The sequence below is a fragment of the Malus domestica genome, chromosome 07 (assembly GCF_042453785.1).
Source record: "Malus domestica chromosome 07, GDT2T_hap1".
NCBI lineage: Eukaryota > Viridiplantae > Streptophyta > Magnoliopsida > Rosales > Rosaceae > Malus > Malus domestica.
In genome coordinates this window covers 1,807,232-1,820,361 of record NC_091667.1, presented here as the reverse complement: position 1 = coordinate 1,820,361, position 13,130 = coordinate 1,807,232, and the positions used below count along the sequence as shown (strand labels likewise).

Below are 13,130 nucleotides of genomic sequence, written 5' to 3'. Positions count from 1 at the left end.
CTAGAAGGGTAAGGTTTTATGTCCTCCTTTCTTTTTCATGTTTTTTTCTTTCTTTTTTTTTTTTTTTTTTTTTTTTTTTTGCTTTTTTTTTTCCTTGTACTATGAGGGATTAGGTTTATGTCTCCCGTGACTAAGTGTAACTTAATTTTATTTTATCAATAAAATTTCCCTCGTACCATAGAGGTTTTCCAAATTTATTTTTTTAAAAAAAAAAAGGCTTTTGGATTTTGAATATTTAAATACTCAAACTAAAGTATTGTTTAGTACCTACTATATATGAAGAAAATTTGTGTGTAACTACAAAACCTATACAATCTAGTAACATACACAAGCTAAGTCCTCTAATTAGTTGACTAAAAAACTGACTACAACAACGAAAACTTCCTTTACAATTGGCAATACAAATTACAGCAACATACCCTCTGATCCTTCTATGCACATGAATATTATTACCTCTCCAAAATTCCAAAAACTTGTTTCTGAAACAGTTTATGTGCCTGTTCTTCTTTGCAAGTTCAAAGAGTAGTCCATCCGTAGCCCCAACCGATGCTCCATTCTCTTCACACTTCTCCACCGGCGTTGACAGGCCACATTAGATCCAGAAAGATTGGGAGTCTAGTCTGCTTGACCTCCAAGTCTGCTAGCAGCTCCCTCTCTTCCTCTTATGATGAGGAAGACGAAGAAGAAGAGGATGAAAGAGATTCTTTGGTGGTTACCTACAACCACTAAACTACAGAATAGTAATTATAAAACATTTAGAATGGACAATAAAAAGAACTTTTAAAGTAATTATAAAGGAGATGTATTAGTCATATCCTAAACTGGGCAGAACGTATTCATATAATCTGGTAATTCATCGATTCGATTGAACATGAACTTCATCATTCTTGGTATGCATATTCAAAGATATACAACTTGAAATGATATAGATTTGTAGGACTAAAGAAACTTAACAACACCAATAGCTAGTTTGATTGTGTTATGAAAATAATTCTCTTGTTCTAAACCTTTTTGAGTGACTCGTTAGTTGCTATGAAATCACGAATTTCTAATGTTTTCTCGAGAAGAGTATTCGGGTTTATTTATAGTGAAAAATGACGAATTTTGTTGTGAAGTTATGGAAACATATATAATTCCGTATCTACTATTGAGATATTATTCACCCTCGCATTTATAAATTTGATAAAACTAGCCATATTCGAATTTATCATGTTGAAAACTAAGATTTCTTGAGTACATGAAAATCCATGTGGTTCACCAACCAAAGTAATTCGTAGTTGTCATACCCCGGGCCTAGGATCGGTGAAAACCTCGAATCCGAATTCAGGGTTAAAATTTAATAAATAATTGAAAACTAAATAGGATAAAATATAACTACAATAAAAAAAATCTTATAAAAAATAATAATCTTTACAAGCATACAAGAAATAATAAAATTCCAAGCCTCCTATATAATTCGACCTCATTATGTTTACCCTATTTGATTGCCTAGTTATAAACCTACACAATTTAGTTAGGATGAGCTTTCACGCCCCAATTCGTGAACAAGTCTAAACCCTGAATTAAGCTATGATTCACACTGTAATTACAATAGCTAGTCTAATAAAATTAAAATGTGAGATGCAAGTTGGAGCGGTATTTCCAATTTCCACTCTAAAATTTGTGAATTCGAACCCGAAAATTCTAAATACGAATATTTTTGAAAATTTGGAATAGAAATTGGAATGCATTTAGAGATTTCAAATTTTTTGAATTTCTGACTGAAACATTACATAAGTTCGTAACTTATGTTGTTCAGCTAACTTTCCACCATAAGAAACCACCAACTCTACCATTAAATTACATACCTAAACTTGTTAGAGATATACAAAGATGAGAGATTTTTTAGTAACCAGAAACATGGTTTGATATATCAATTATCACAATACAAGTGATTGGATACTTGAAAATAAAATTCAACCACTTATATTGTTATACTTGATGTACCACACTATGTTCCCGACACATTTGGTCATGTTCATAGCACATTTAGTGTACCTCATTTGGAACTACCCAAACCATGTCTTGGTCATTCATTCTTTCTTTTTCACATAAATTGTGCAGAGAAAAAAGGATAGAATTGTTTTGAATGGTTTGAAGAGATGCACATGTAACAAAAACTTCAAAACCCGTTCAATGTAAAATGCCAAAATATCGTTATATATATCAAAATAAAAATTTAGAAACTTAAAAATAGCGGAGTGGGACAACTGACAAACACATGCAACAGAACAAAATCATCAATGCTAAAACATTAGGGCTTGTTTCGTATTCTATTTGAAATTTTTTATAATTTCTCAAAACATTTCTTAAGAATTTTTCTTGAAAACAATTTTTTTTAAGACTCGAAAACTTGTTTGGTATTCAATTTAAAATTTTTAAATCTTACAACTTAAATTGGACAAAAAGATCCAAAAAGAGAGGGTCGGGAGAGAAAGAGGAGTGAGGAGGAAAGAAAGTAAGAGATGATTGGAAGAAAGAGAAAGAAGTGAGATGATCGGAGGAGATAGAGAGGAAGAGGAGTGAGAGAAAAAATCGAGAGAATGAAAAGAGCAGATTGGAGGAGAGACTAAAAATGTTAAAAAAAAAGAGAAGGGGGAGGAAAAGAAGAAAAGAGATAGATTTGGAGTGAGATGGGGAGGGGGGGGGGAAAGAAAGGAGTGAGTTTAAGTTTAAAAACTCACTTTTTGTGTTTTTAGATAATAGACTATATTTTTTAGTTAGTGTTGAGTTCAGTTTTTTAAAATAGTCCTACCAAACAAATTTTTAAGGCCTAAAACTTGAAAATTGTTTTTTAGTTTAAAAAGTTGGATTCAAGTAGAGTACCAAACAGGCTCTTAGATATATCCATTAACTCATAATTCAATTCACCTACCTTTTCCTGTGATTTCTCGCATTTTTACTGGAGAGTTTATAGAGTTTTGGCTCGGATGTTCACACCACCGCCCTTGTTGACCTTTGTTGGTCCTTCCTGATGTTCGCCTTGGTTGGTGATGTCAGATCTCACTTCCGGTTGGATTCCTTTGTTTCTTGTTGGCGTTCATTTTGGTGGTCCATGGAGGATGGAGCAGCAATTTCTTCTTTAAATTTGAGAATCTGGATGGTTTGATGTCTGGTGGCGGAGGCACTACATAGGCCTACCCTCACTTTTTCATCCTTTCTAAATAATTTGTAATATGTTTCTTCTTCTTTTTTTTTGGTAAATTTAGTATTATCTTTCTTTTAGTCTATACAAAATTCTTAAATTCTATTTACCAATAATTAAAATAATAGGTCTCTTATTATTTTCAATTCCAACACCACTCATCTTAAAACTAAATTTAACATCTTATTTTATAAAAAAAAAATCAAATCTTAAAATCAAAATGTAAAGTCTTATTTAGTTTTATCAAAAAATATTTTTTTCACATTGTCCAACACGAAGAATAATAAACTTTGAGTTTTTCTCCTCTCCTTCGTGAAATTTCATATATTTGTCCTCCAAATTCCAACCCAAAACAATATTAATGTTTATAAATCTATATGTTCTCTTTAACTTTTTACTAAATTTATAAAATTTCATATATTTTTTTCTTTAAATTCTCAATCCATTTTTCTCTTTTTTTTGTTCGAAAAATCTCAATTAATTACTCTCTATATTGACTTGATATTAGAAGGCTAATTTCTGAAAAATTTAGCGCCTAAAAAATTTTAATTAGCTAACAATTCAAGCATGTATTCTACTCTCTTAACAATATTATCTCTTTGTTTTATTTTTTGGACATGTATGTGAGGCCCCTCCTCACATAAAATTCTAGTTCTGCCACTGTGTGCTCCATTTTGGGAAGCATTAGCGGTGGGGAATGCAGCTCCAGTAGCTGTGGGTGCTTAGGGTTTTTCCTATTTTTATGGTTTGCAAGTGATGGGCTCCAAGTAGACTTTGGGCTTTTTTGTGTGTTTTTGGGTCCATGTTTCTTTGTATTTAGTGTATTTTTAGGCTCTTTGAGTGTAATGTATTGTTGTTGGTAATAAAATTACTTCTTGACTAAAAAATATAAAAAAATTGATATATCCAATATGAGATCTTTAATCCAACTTTGTTTTATAAAATATGGTAAGAATATTAGATACTATGAAATCTTGTATTGGTCGTTTTCACTTTTATTTAATAGAGCGAAATATTTACAAAAAAGGGTCAGTTTTTATAAATATTAAAATATTATAACTAGTGCTAAGAAGACTAAATATGTAAACTAATTTTGCAACCTAAATTATGTATCACCAATAAAAATAAACACATTGCTCAGTAATTAAGTAATAATCTAAGCATTAATATTTATGTTATTTGATTTACAAAATTTAGTTTACCCATTTAATTTCCTTAAGTAGTAACACTATATATAATAACATATTTTACAAAAGACGACTATGATTTATTTTATTGTGTTAATAATAGTTTCTCAAGATATTATTTTTTATGTAATACAGGATAAACGAGTATTTGTTTCCATTTTTGTTACGAATTAGAATAAACGACTGCTGTGTTTAGCTGCCGCTGCCTTCATTGACATTTCTGATCTCTCACCGCACCATAAAAGCACCAACTCTGGCAACTATATGTCTAAGATAAACCTTCTTTCTGAGTTTCACACACATAGAGAGAGACAGAGAGAGAGAGAGAGATTTAAAGAGAGAAGATGAGGAAGGTGGTGTGCGTAACAGGAGCCTCCGGTTACATAGCATCATGGCTGGTGAAGCTCTTACTGCAACGAGGTTATATTGTCAAAGCCACTGTTCGTGAACCAAGTCAGTATATATATCTCCCTCCCTACCATTTTCTTAGTTTCTTGCTTAATAATCTTGCTCATCTTATATATACATTGTTTCAGTAAATTTCATTATTTAAAGTCTGGGTTTTTATTGATTAACAATTCATGGCCTAGAGGCTAGGGCTGTAAGAGATGAATACTGCACCTATGACAATGTTTGGTAACGAAAAATGGAACTGGATCCTCTCCTCAGCTCAGGATGGAGATCCTCATGAGCAACCTATCCAGGCTATTTAAACTTGATTCAACGGCTGCAATTATTATAACTTTTAGAGGGGCTCCTTATTTAGAGTCGTTGGATCAAATTTCAACGGTCCAGATGGGCTACTCAAGAGAATCCTCATCCTGAGCTCAAGAGAGGATCCAATTCCACGAAAAATTACTGGTCTCTATGCAGTATAAAAGCACTTTTCAGTTATTTCTCATCCAAAGACTCCTTTTGAATGCTTTTCGAAGGAAAATTCAGATTTTTGTAAACAAAATTTCGATGTAACTTTTAACACAAGCGATTAACGCAGTAAAATAAATGTTTTTTTTTTTGGTAAACAAATAAATGTTTGTTTCAATTTTGCATGCATATACGTATATATAGTAGTAAGTGTAGAATATTACAAACTTAAGTCTTAGTGTAAGTGGAATTATTGCTTCTTTACATCGGCCTAGGGGATGGGGATGGGTTCGAAACTCATCTCCATCATTTTGTTAGTTTATATTTTTATTAAATGCATAAACTTCCATAAAATAATATAAAAATTCCACACAATAACATGAAAATTCAAAACCTGATCCTCTAAATAGTTAAGGAAAAACAATACGCCACCTTTCTGCCTGTTAATTTGTTAAATTTGTTTGTGCTATTAGAATTTATAGAAGCTCAATTAAAAACTAAAATTATTATTTTGACAAAAAAAATTAAATTCTTAGTATTTTTTAGGGCCTTCAATTCACTTTGGCACGGGCCCCTAAAGTCTCAAGACCGACTCTGCAAGTTACAAGTTACAACAATGAACTCTTATGCTCATTTTACTCTGGACTTGAAGATGAATTGTAGACTTGTAGTTTCAACTAAAAATCGATCCGCATTTTTTTGAGTTTTGGATATAACATATATAAGATAAGAAATTTCAAATTCTGAAGAAAATAATTAGATATGGATTGAATTTTGCAGTGAGCCAACTAGCCAAGTGGGCAATATAGTCAAGGAAAATGACTTTCACACGCTTCTAGTTCTTGTCTTTTGATATATATATATATATATATATATATATATATTAGTTTTTACATTGAATATAGCGAGACAAAATTCAGGACAAAATTAAAATGAATATGCAAAATATGAAAAATATGTGCAGAAATAATTTCCCTCGTGTAAAGGCGAAGATGTAGCAAGGGAAGAGGTAGAAATTGTGCTATCTATGGGTAGAGCACAAAACACTTTCTTTTCGTTTTTTTTTTTTTTTTTTTTTGAATCACAAAATACTTCTATTACAAGGATATTAATTACAAGTTCTTTGAGTATTCTTTTCGGATAGAGTATTTTAGTGCTGAATGGCAATTGGGATTATTTCAAGGACATATTATGAATGTTTTGTGTATGCATGCAGATGATTCAAGGAAAACAGAACACCTGCTCGCACTTGATGGAGCAAAAGAAAGGCTTCAGTTGTTCAAAGCAAATTTATTAGAAGAAGGATCTTTCGACCCTGCAGTCGATGGATGTGAAGGTGTTTTTCATACAGCATCGCCTGTACAACTTTCAGCCGCTGATCCGCAGGTACTTCATCCTTTTACTTACATATATAGTTGAACTTTGATCAGATTGGGAACCCTATCAAATTACGAGGACTAAGGGCTGGTTTGGTATTGCTGTGTTTTGAAAAAAAAGCTGATGTGAGAATAAGCGGCTGTGAAATAAATCAGCATAGTGTTTTGTAAACTTTTTTGTAAAAGTTTTTTTTATTAAAAAAAGCAGTCTGATAGTGGGTCTTTTCATTAAAGGAGCACTGTAGCTCCGTGTGCTTTGAAAAAAAAACAGTTTTCCAAAGCTGCAAATAGCAGCTTCAGCTTTTCCTTTGATTTCAGCTTATTCTCACAGCAGCTTCTAAAATAAGCCTTTTTTTTTCAGTTTACCAAACACCTAAAACTCTCACAGCTTTTTTTCATGAGTGTTTTTTTTTTTTAAGCACCTCACTCTCAAACCATCTCTAAGTGTGCTTTCGCCATGAAAGTCTTGTTAAGTTTCTAGGTTACCCAATGGTACGGACTCTTTCTCTCTTTTCAGTATACATATTCTTTATGTAAACACTGAATGATTCTTTCGTTCTGCGTCCCAGACAGAACTAACTGACCCTGCAGTGAAGGGCACACTCAATGTCCTAAAATCGTGCGTAAAATTTCCTACTGTCAAGAGAGTGATTTTAACATCTTCCATGGCGGCAGTCATGGTGAATGGAAGACCTTTGAACCCTGATGTGGTAATTGACGAAACATGGTATTCGGATCAAGCAATTTGTGAGCAGTTGAAGGTACGTTTTGTGTGTTCCCATACATACGTATTATTTTCTTCCAAGTTTTCACCTTTTATTCTTTAATGAATTTGTGAAATTTCCATGTCTAATTATGTGCAGGAATGGTATTTTCTTTCAAAAACTTTAGCTGAGGAGGCTGCTTGGAAATTTTCCAAAGAAAATGGGATTGACTTGGTTACAATCAATCCATCATATGTGATTGGTCCGCTCCTACAGCCAACTCTTAATCTCTCTGTGGAGATGATTCTGAATCTCAAAAATGGTACACTTCTACAACCGGATTATTTCTCTCTTTCTTGGTTAGGGCAGAACATGATTGTTTGTAGATGCTCGCAGGCCGTTTCCTAGCAAATTAGATGATTCGATGCAAGTTTCAAGTATTTCTTGCGATTCAAGTTTTAAATGTTTCGTTTCTATGCAGATATCCCAAGTATAATCAGTTCAAATTATCCATCTAGTGATGTCAGAGATGTTGCCTTTGCTCATGTTCAAGCATTTGAAGTCCCTTCGGCTAGTGGCAGATATTGTTTCGTTGGCCATGTTACACCCATGTCCAAGGCTCTGAGTATTTTACATGAACTCCATCCCACTTTTTTCCCACCTGAAAAGTAAGTTTTCATTTTCAAAATCCCACAAATTTGTATTTTGTTTCTTCAAGTTTATGCGGATCGATCTTCAAAAGATTGCTGTCGATCAAATTCCCAGTTTTCTTATTCATTAAATACGCCATTGATCAAAGCTCGCCGAATGAGGTAAATTTTTAAGGAATATCTGTTTCTTGCATTGTTTGGCAGATGTGATGATGACAAACCTTGTGAACCAGGCTATCAAATATCAAAGGAAAAAGCAAAAAGTTTGGGAGTTAATTTTCTTCCATTGGAAGTAAGTCTTAGGGACACTATTGAAAGCCTCAAAGAGAAGGGCTTCCTCAAGCTTTGAATTCAAGTGTTTGTTTCTGCACAATCTCTCAAGAGACGGTGAACATTACATTGTTCATGTTCAGATTTTCTAAATTTATCCGCAATGGCGCACGAATGTTCAGAAGTTGCTATCAACTATTGATGCCTGAATTTAAGAAAAGTTGTTTGAATATGTTTTTTCTTTCTTTGTACAAGCGATATTGGGGGAAGGAAGAATCGAACTCAGGAGTCGGGACCTTCCAGGGGTGAAAACTCTGTATCAGAGCAACATACCCCTTGTTTGAAGAAAAAGTTTACCAATTGAGCTACGTACCCTTTGGTTTTATAATAAATGGAGCACTTAGTGGGCTTGCTATCGCTAATTGAACCATATTATGCATATGTCAACAAATATCAACATTTGCCGAAGCAATTTCATGAGTGCTATCGAGGGCATTTATTGAATGTTGTCAACACAACCTGCCAAGTGCTACCGTGAATATGCCTAACAGGCATTACATCACACTTGGTAAAAAAGAAACTTGTACCAAATATTCGGAGGATCTCCGTAGGACCGTCACATGCTTCTTTCCCAGCCTTGAGTGGTCCTCGGACCACCTTCGTTCCATTGTACATCCACCATGAAAAGAATGCACATGTAATCTGTGTTTACGGATCAATCATTTAATTTATGGATGTCAATCCAATTGAGTACAAAGAAGAGAAGAGAGTTACAAGATCACAAACCAACATATGAATCATAAAATATCAAATTTTTTTATTAATTCTTAACGGTGTTCCTAGTATACACTATACACCTTTAAGATCTCTATAAACCTCGAAAGTCTCCCCTTTATATATTAGGAAAAAATATCTACCTGGAACTACCAATAATCTCCACATGAACAAACCCCGTCACGGAAATGGTGAAACCGATTCACATCTCGAACCAGAATCTCTCTATTGGCGAATTTAGAAATGAACTCTGTAACGGGGTGACAATCTTCACATAACCTTAAGTTCTTGGAAATCCTAATAGTTTCCCCTCTTTTGGAATTTATGAGTCCAAATGCAACTGCTAATTTTTCACTATGGCCTAATACTATTCGTTCCTTCTCTTCCTCATCGAGACCATACAGGACAACTTTAGTTTGCGGCTTATATCCCTGGTCTTTCATCTCTGCCGACAATTCAGCCAACAATGCATGGAGCTGCTCCATCTGTGGGTTAAACTTGTCAATGGAAATGAATGAGTATATCTTCCTTTTAACTTCAATCCAACTCCGACCTGGGACCTTTTGGAGTTCTCGAGCTTCTAAATGCTTCTTCACTCTTTTTACATCGTCCCACAACTTGGCTTCAGCATAAATATCAGCTAGAAGTACATAGTTCCCAGCATTCCTAGGCTCAAGCTCAAATAGCCTTCTACTTGCTCTCTCGCTAGCTCAACGTTTCAATGTATTCTACATGATCCAAGAAGAGCGCCCCAAACTTTAGCTCCTGGCTCAATCCGCATATTATCTATGACTTTGGCTGCTTCATCTAACCGATTGGCACGACCAAGAAGATCCACCATACAAGCATAGTGCTCAACACTGGGATATAATCCATGTTCTTTAACCATAGAATCAAACAATATTTCCCCCTCTTCAACAAGATCTGCGTGACTACAAGCCCCCAAGACACTAACAAATGAAATGTGACTCGGTGAAACTCCATGATTGATCATGTCTTCAAAAATTTGTATTGCCTTTTTCCCATATCTATGAATGCCATAACTTGAGATCAAGGAACTCCATGAAACAACATGCTTCTTATTCATCATACTGAAAACCTGTTCCCCCAAGTCAAGCTTACCGCATCTCGCATACATTGTTACAAGATAGCCCACAAATAACAATTCAATCAGTACCCAATTCAAAAAATTATCAAAACAAACAGAGAGAAATTAAAGATAATCAATTTATCAGTGGAATGAAGCAGTGACCTGGTAACAGGCAACGGGGATTTCGACAGTGGTGTGAGCCGGAGCACTGTGGATAACGATGAGGGCGTCAGCTGCATTCAGTGCCCATGGGCCGGAGAGATTACCAACCTCCTTCTTCCTCGTAGGAACCTGGAAGTGGGATGGACAATGGTTACGAGGGACAGGTAACCGCGATTATTTATCCTTAATCGTTTATGCTCATACCTGCATAACCGTTTACCCATTGGGTAATTGCCTAAACGATTATACCCATACCCATACCCGTTTATAAACAGTTAACCATACCCATAACCGCATACACATTTAACCGTAACTGTTTAATACCCATTTACCTATTTACCTTTTTTAACTCGTTTATCTTTATTTTATTTTTTACTATTTCCCCTTTTTCACCCGTCTACATTTAACAACTTGAAAATTAAAAAAAAAATTGTCATAATTTTTTTTTTTGACAATTAAACACCATTATACATTTCCGTATTTTAATTTTTTTTTAAATCCTTATATCATTTCAATAATTGAAATAATAATTTACGAACGATATTTCTAACTGTTACCAATGAATGTAATATAATATTTGCTAAGTTTTCTTGGGTTATGAAAACTGTTTAGAAGACAATATTCTTGGGTTATTTAACTCATAATGTTAATATGTAAAGTATTAACATAATAAATATAATGAGCTACATTATATTATAATTAGCTATATAAACCATGCACTATAGTCAATAGCATTGATTTAAATTTTGTCCGTTAGACAACATGGTTTGTGTTAATTTTACATATATAAACTAAATGGGTAAACGGTTACCCGTTTATAACCGCGGTTAATACCCATAATCACCCATTTAAATTTCACGGGTAAACGGTTATACCCATAACCGTTTATGTATCTCAACGGTTACCCATAACCGTAACCCATGAAGTTTAAATGGGCGGGTAACTGTTGTTATCCATAACTGCGAGTTTTTGCCTATCTCTAGTAGTATGTTTCTAAATAAAATTATATGACTAATAATTTGTACATATAAATATATCATGTAAAACCGTGATGGCTATGTCTCGGCACATAAGCATATATATGTTACCGACATAATCAATATGCACTTGTAATTAGCATAGTGTAAAAAAATAAAACAATGCATGTTGGCTAGCGCCAAACAGTGTGTGGCTTGCCGAAAAGGTTTTATGCTTGGTATGTAGGCTTGTATTAAAAAGTAGAGTAATAGAAATATAAGTTATTGAGCACATCATATAGGTTTTATGCTACAGAAATCATGTACTATAGTCAATAGCATTGATTTAAGTTTTGTTTGATAGGGAACATGATTTGTGTTAATTTTACATATATAAAATAAATAGGTAAACGGTTACCCATTTATAACTACGGTTAATACCCTTAACCGTCCATTTAAATTTCGCGGGTAAACGATTATATTCATAACCGTTTATTTATCTAAACGGTTACCCATAACCATAATTATTTAATTTAAATGAGTGGGTAACCGCGGTTACCCATAACCAATGGGTATTTGCCCATCCCTACCTGGAAGTGAAGATTCTGTAGCCAGCAATTGCTCTAGAAAACCCTAAACACATAGTTTGTAATTGTCCTTGGGATTAACGGCCCGGCAAAGACCACAGTGCGATGGAATGCCGAGCAGGGCGTGAGCCAGAGTAGCCATGACCCTTTCCCTTTCCCTTTATTGGTGACGAAGAATCAACATTGGAATTGGGATTGGAATTGGGATTGGAATTGGAATTGGGGATTTCAGAGACTACATTCAAATGGCAAGGGATTCTGTGAAGCACTTGCGACTACGTGGACTTTGGTAGTCCCAAGCTGGGTGCCCACGCTACATCTCTCACCCAATCACCGTGCATTTGAAGGTTGTCAGACTTTATTGCTGACCTGCACATAAGGTGAAGTTGGATTCAGCTGGTTCTTTGTAAAAGGGAATCTTCTACTCACCTGCTTGTCCACTAAGCCGTCTAAGTCCACTAGCTGTCCTTTCATGATTGCTTCCATTAGCCATGAATGATTGATTGTTGTCTGGCTCCTATAAAGAGCACTTGTAAATCATTTGTAATGTAACTGAATATACATTCATACTCACCTTAATTTGGTATCAAGAGCAACAAAACTCCATCGAGCACCTTAATTTGGTATCAAGAGCAACAAAACTCCATCGAGCATTTTTTTCTTTCCAATCCTCATGGCTGAATCCACCAACTCACTTCCCTTGCCCACACCTGTCACCATTAGCGCTGCTGCTCAGTTACCTCTAAAACTCACACCCACCAACTTTCCTTCCTGGTGAGCTCAATTCAATGCCCTGCTTCTTGGATATAACCTGATGGGTTACATTGATGGATCAAAACCATGTTTTGTTGCCTCATCTGCCGTGTCCTACACCTTTTGGATTTTTCAAGATCAGCTCCTACTACATGCTATCTTAGCTTCTGTCTCTGAACAGATTATATCTCTCATTTCCTCCTCTAAAACCTCCAAGGAGGCTTGGGACAAGCTCACCAAGCTCTACGCCAATAAAACACGCTTTCGGGTTCTCAACCTCAAATAGCGTCTTACGCTTATGCGTCATGATACACAACCTGTGTCAGTTTTTCTACAAGCTATCAAAGTTATCATCAATGAGCTTGCCATCATTGATTCTCCACTATCCGACGATGATGTTGTTCTACGCGTCCTCAATGGTGTTGGACCTGCCTTCAAAGAAATAGCTGTCGTTGTTCGGACTAGCGATACCTCCATCTCCTTTGAGAATCTGTATGACAAACTCATTGAACATGAAACTTTCCTCCAACGGGATGCACCACTAGCTGTTGTTACTCCTATGACTGCCCTTGT

At 34.8% G+C, this 13,130-nt stretch overlaps 2 protein-coding genes across 2 annotated transcripts; one reads left to right on the top strand and one right to left on the bottom strand.

Annotated features, from left to right (window-relative positions):
* The first annotated feature begins 4,574 nt into the window (after positions 1-4,574).
* On the top strand, positions 4,575-8,657 carry LOC103403531 (phenylacetaldehyde reductase-like). Its single transcript, XM_029105091.2, has 6 exons — positions 4,575-4,824; positions 6,452-6,621; positions 7,181-7,372; positions 7,475-7,637; positions 7,797-7,983; positions 8,170-8,657. The coding sequence occupies exons 1-6, from the start codon at positions 4,716-4,718 to the stop codon at positions 8,312-8,314; spliced, it is 966 nt and encodes a 321-aa protein (XP_028960924.1). The 5' UTR covers positions 4,575-4,715; the 3' UTR covers positions 8,315-8,657.
* Positions 8,658-9,109: 452 nt separating this feature from the next.
* Positions 9,110-12,290, bottom strand: LOC103438515 (pentatricopeptide repeat-containing protein CRR2, chloroplastic-like). Its single transcript, XM_070825069.1, is given in 4 exon segments — positions 9,110-9,715; positions 9,718-10,168; positions 10,262-10,390; positions 12,234-12,290. Coding segments are annotated over 4 exon segments (1,194 nt in total). The 3' UTR covers positions 9,110-9,158.
* Positions 12,291-13,130: the final 840 nt, after the last annotated feature.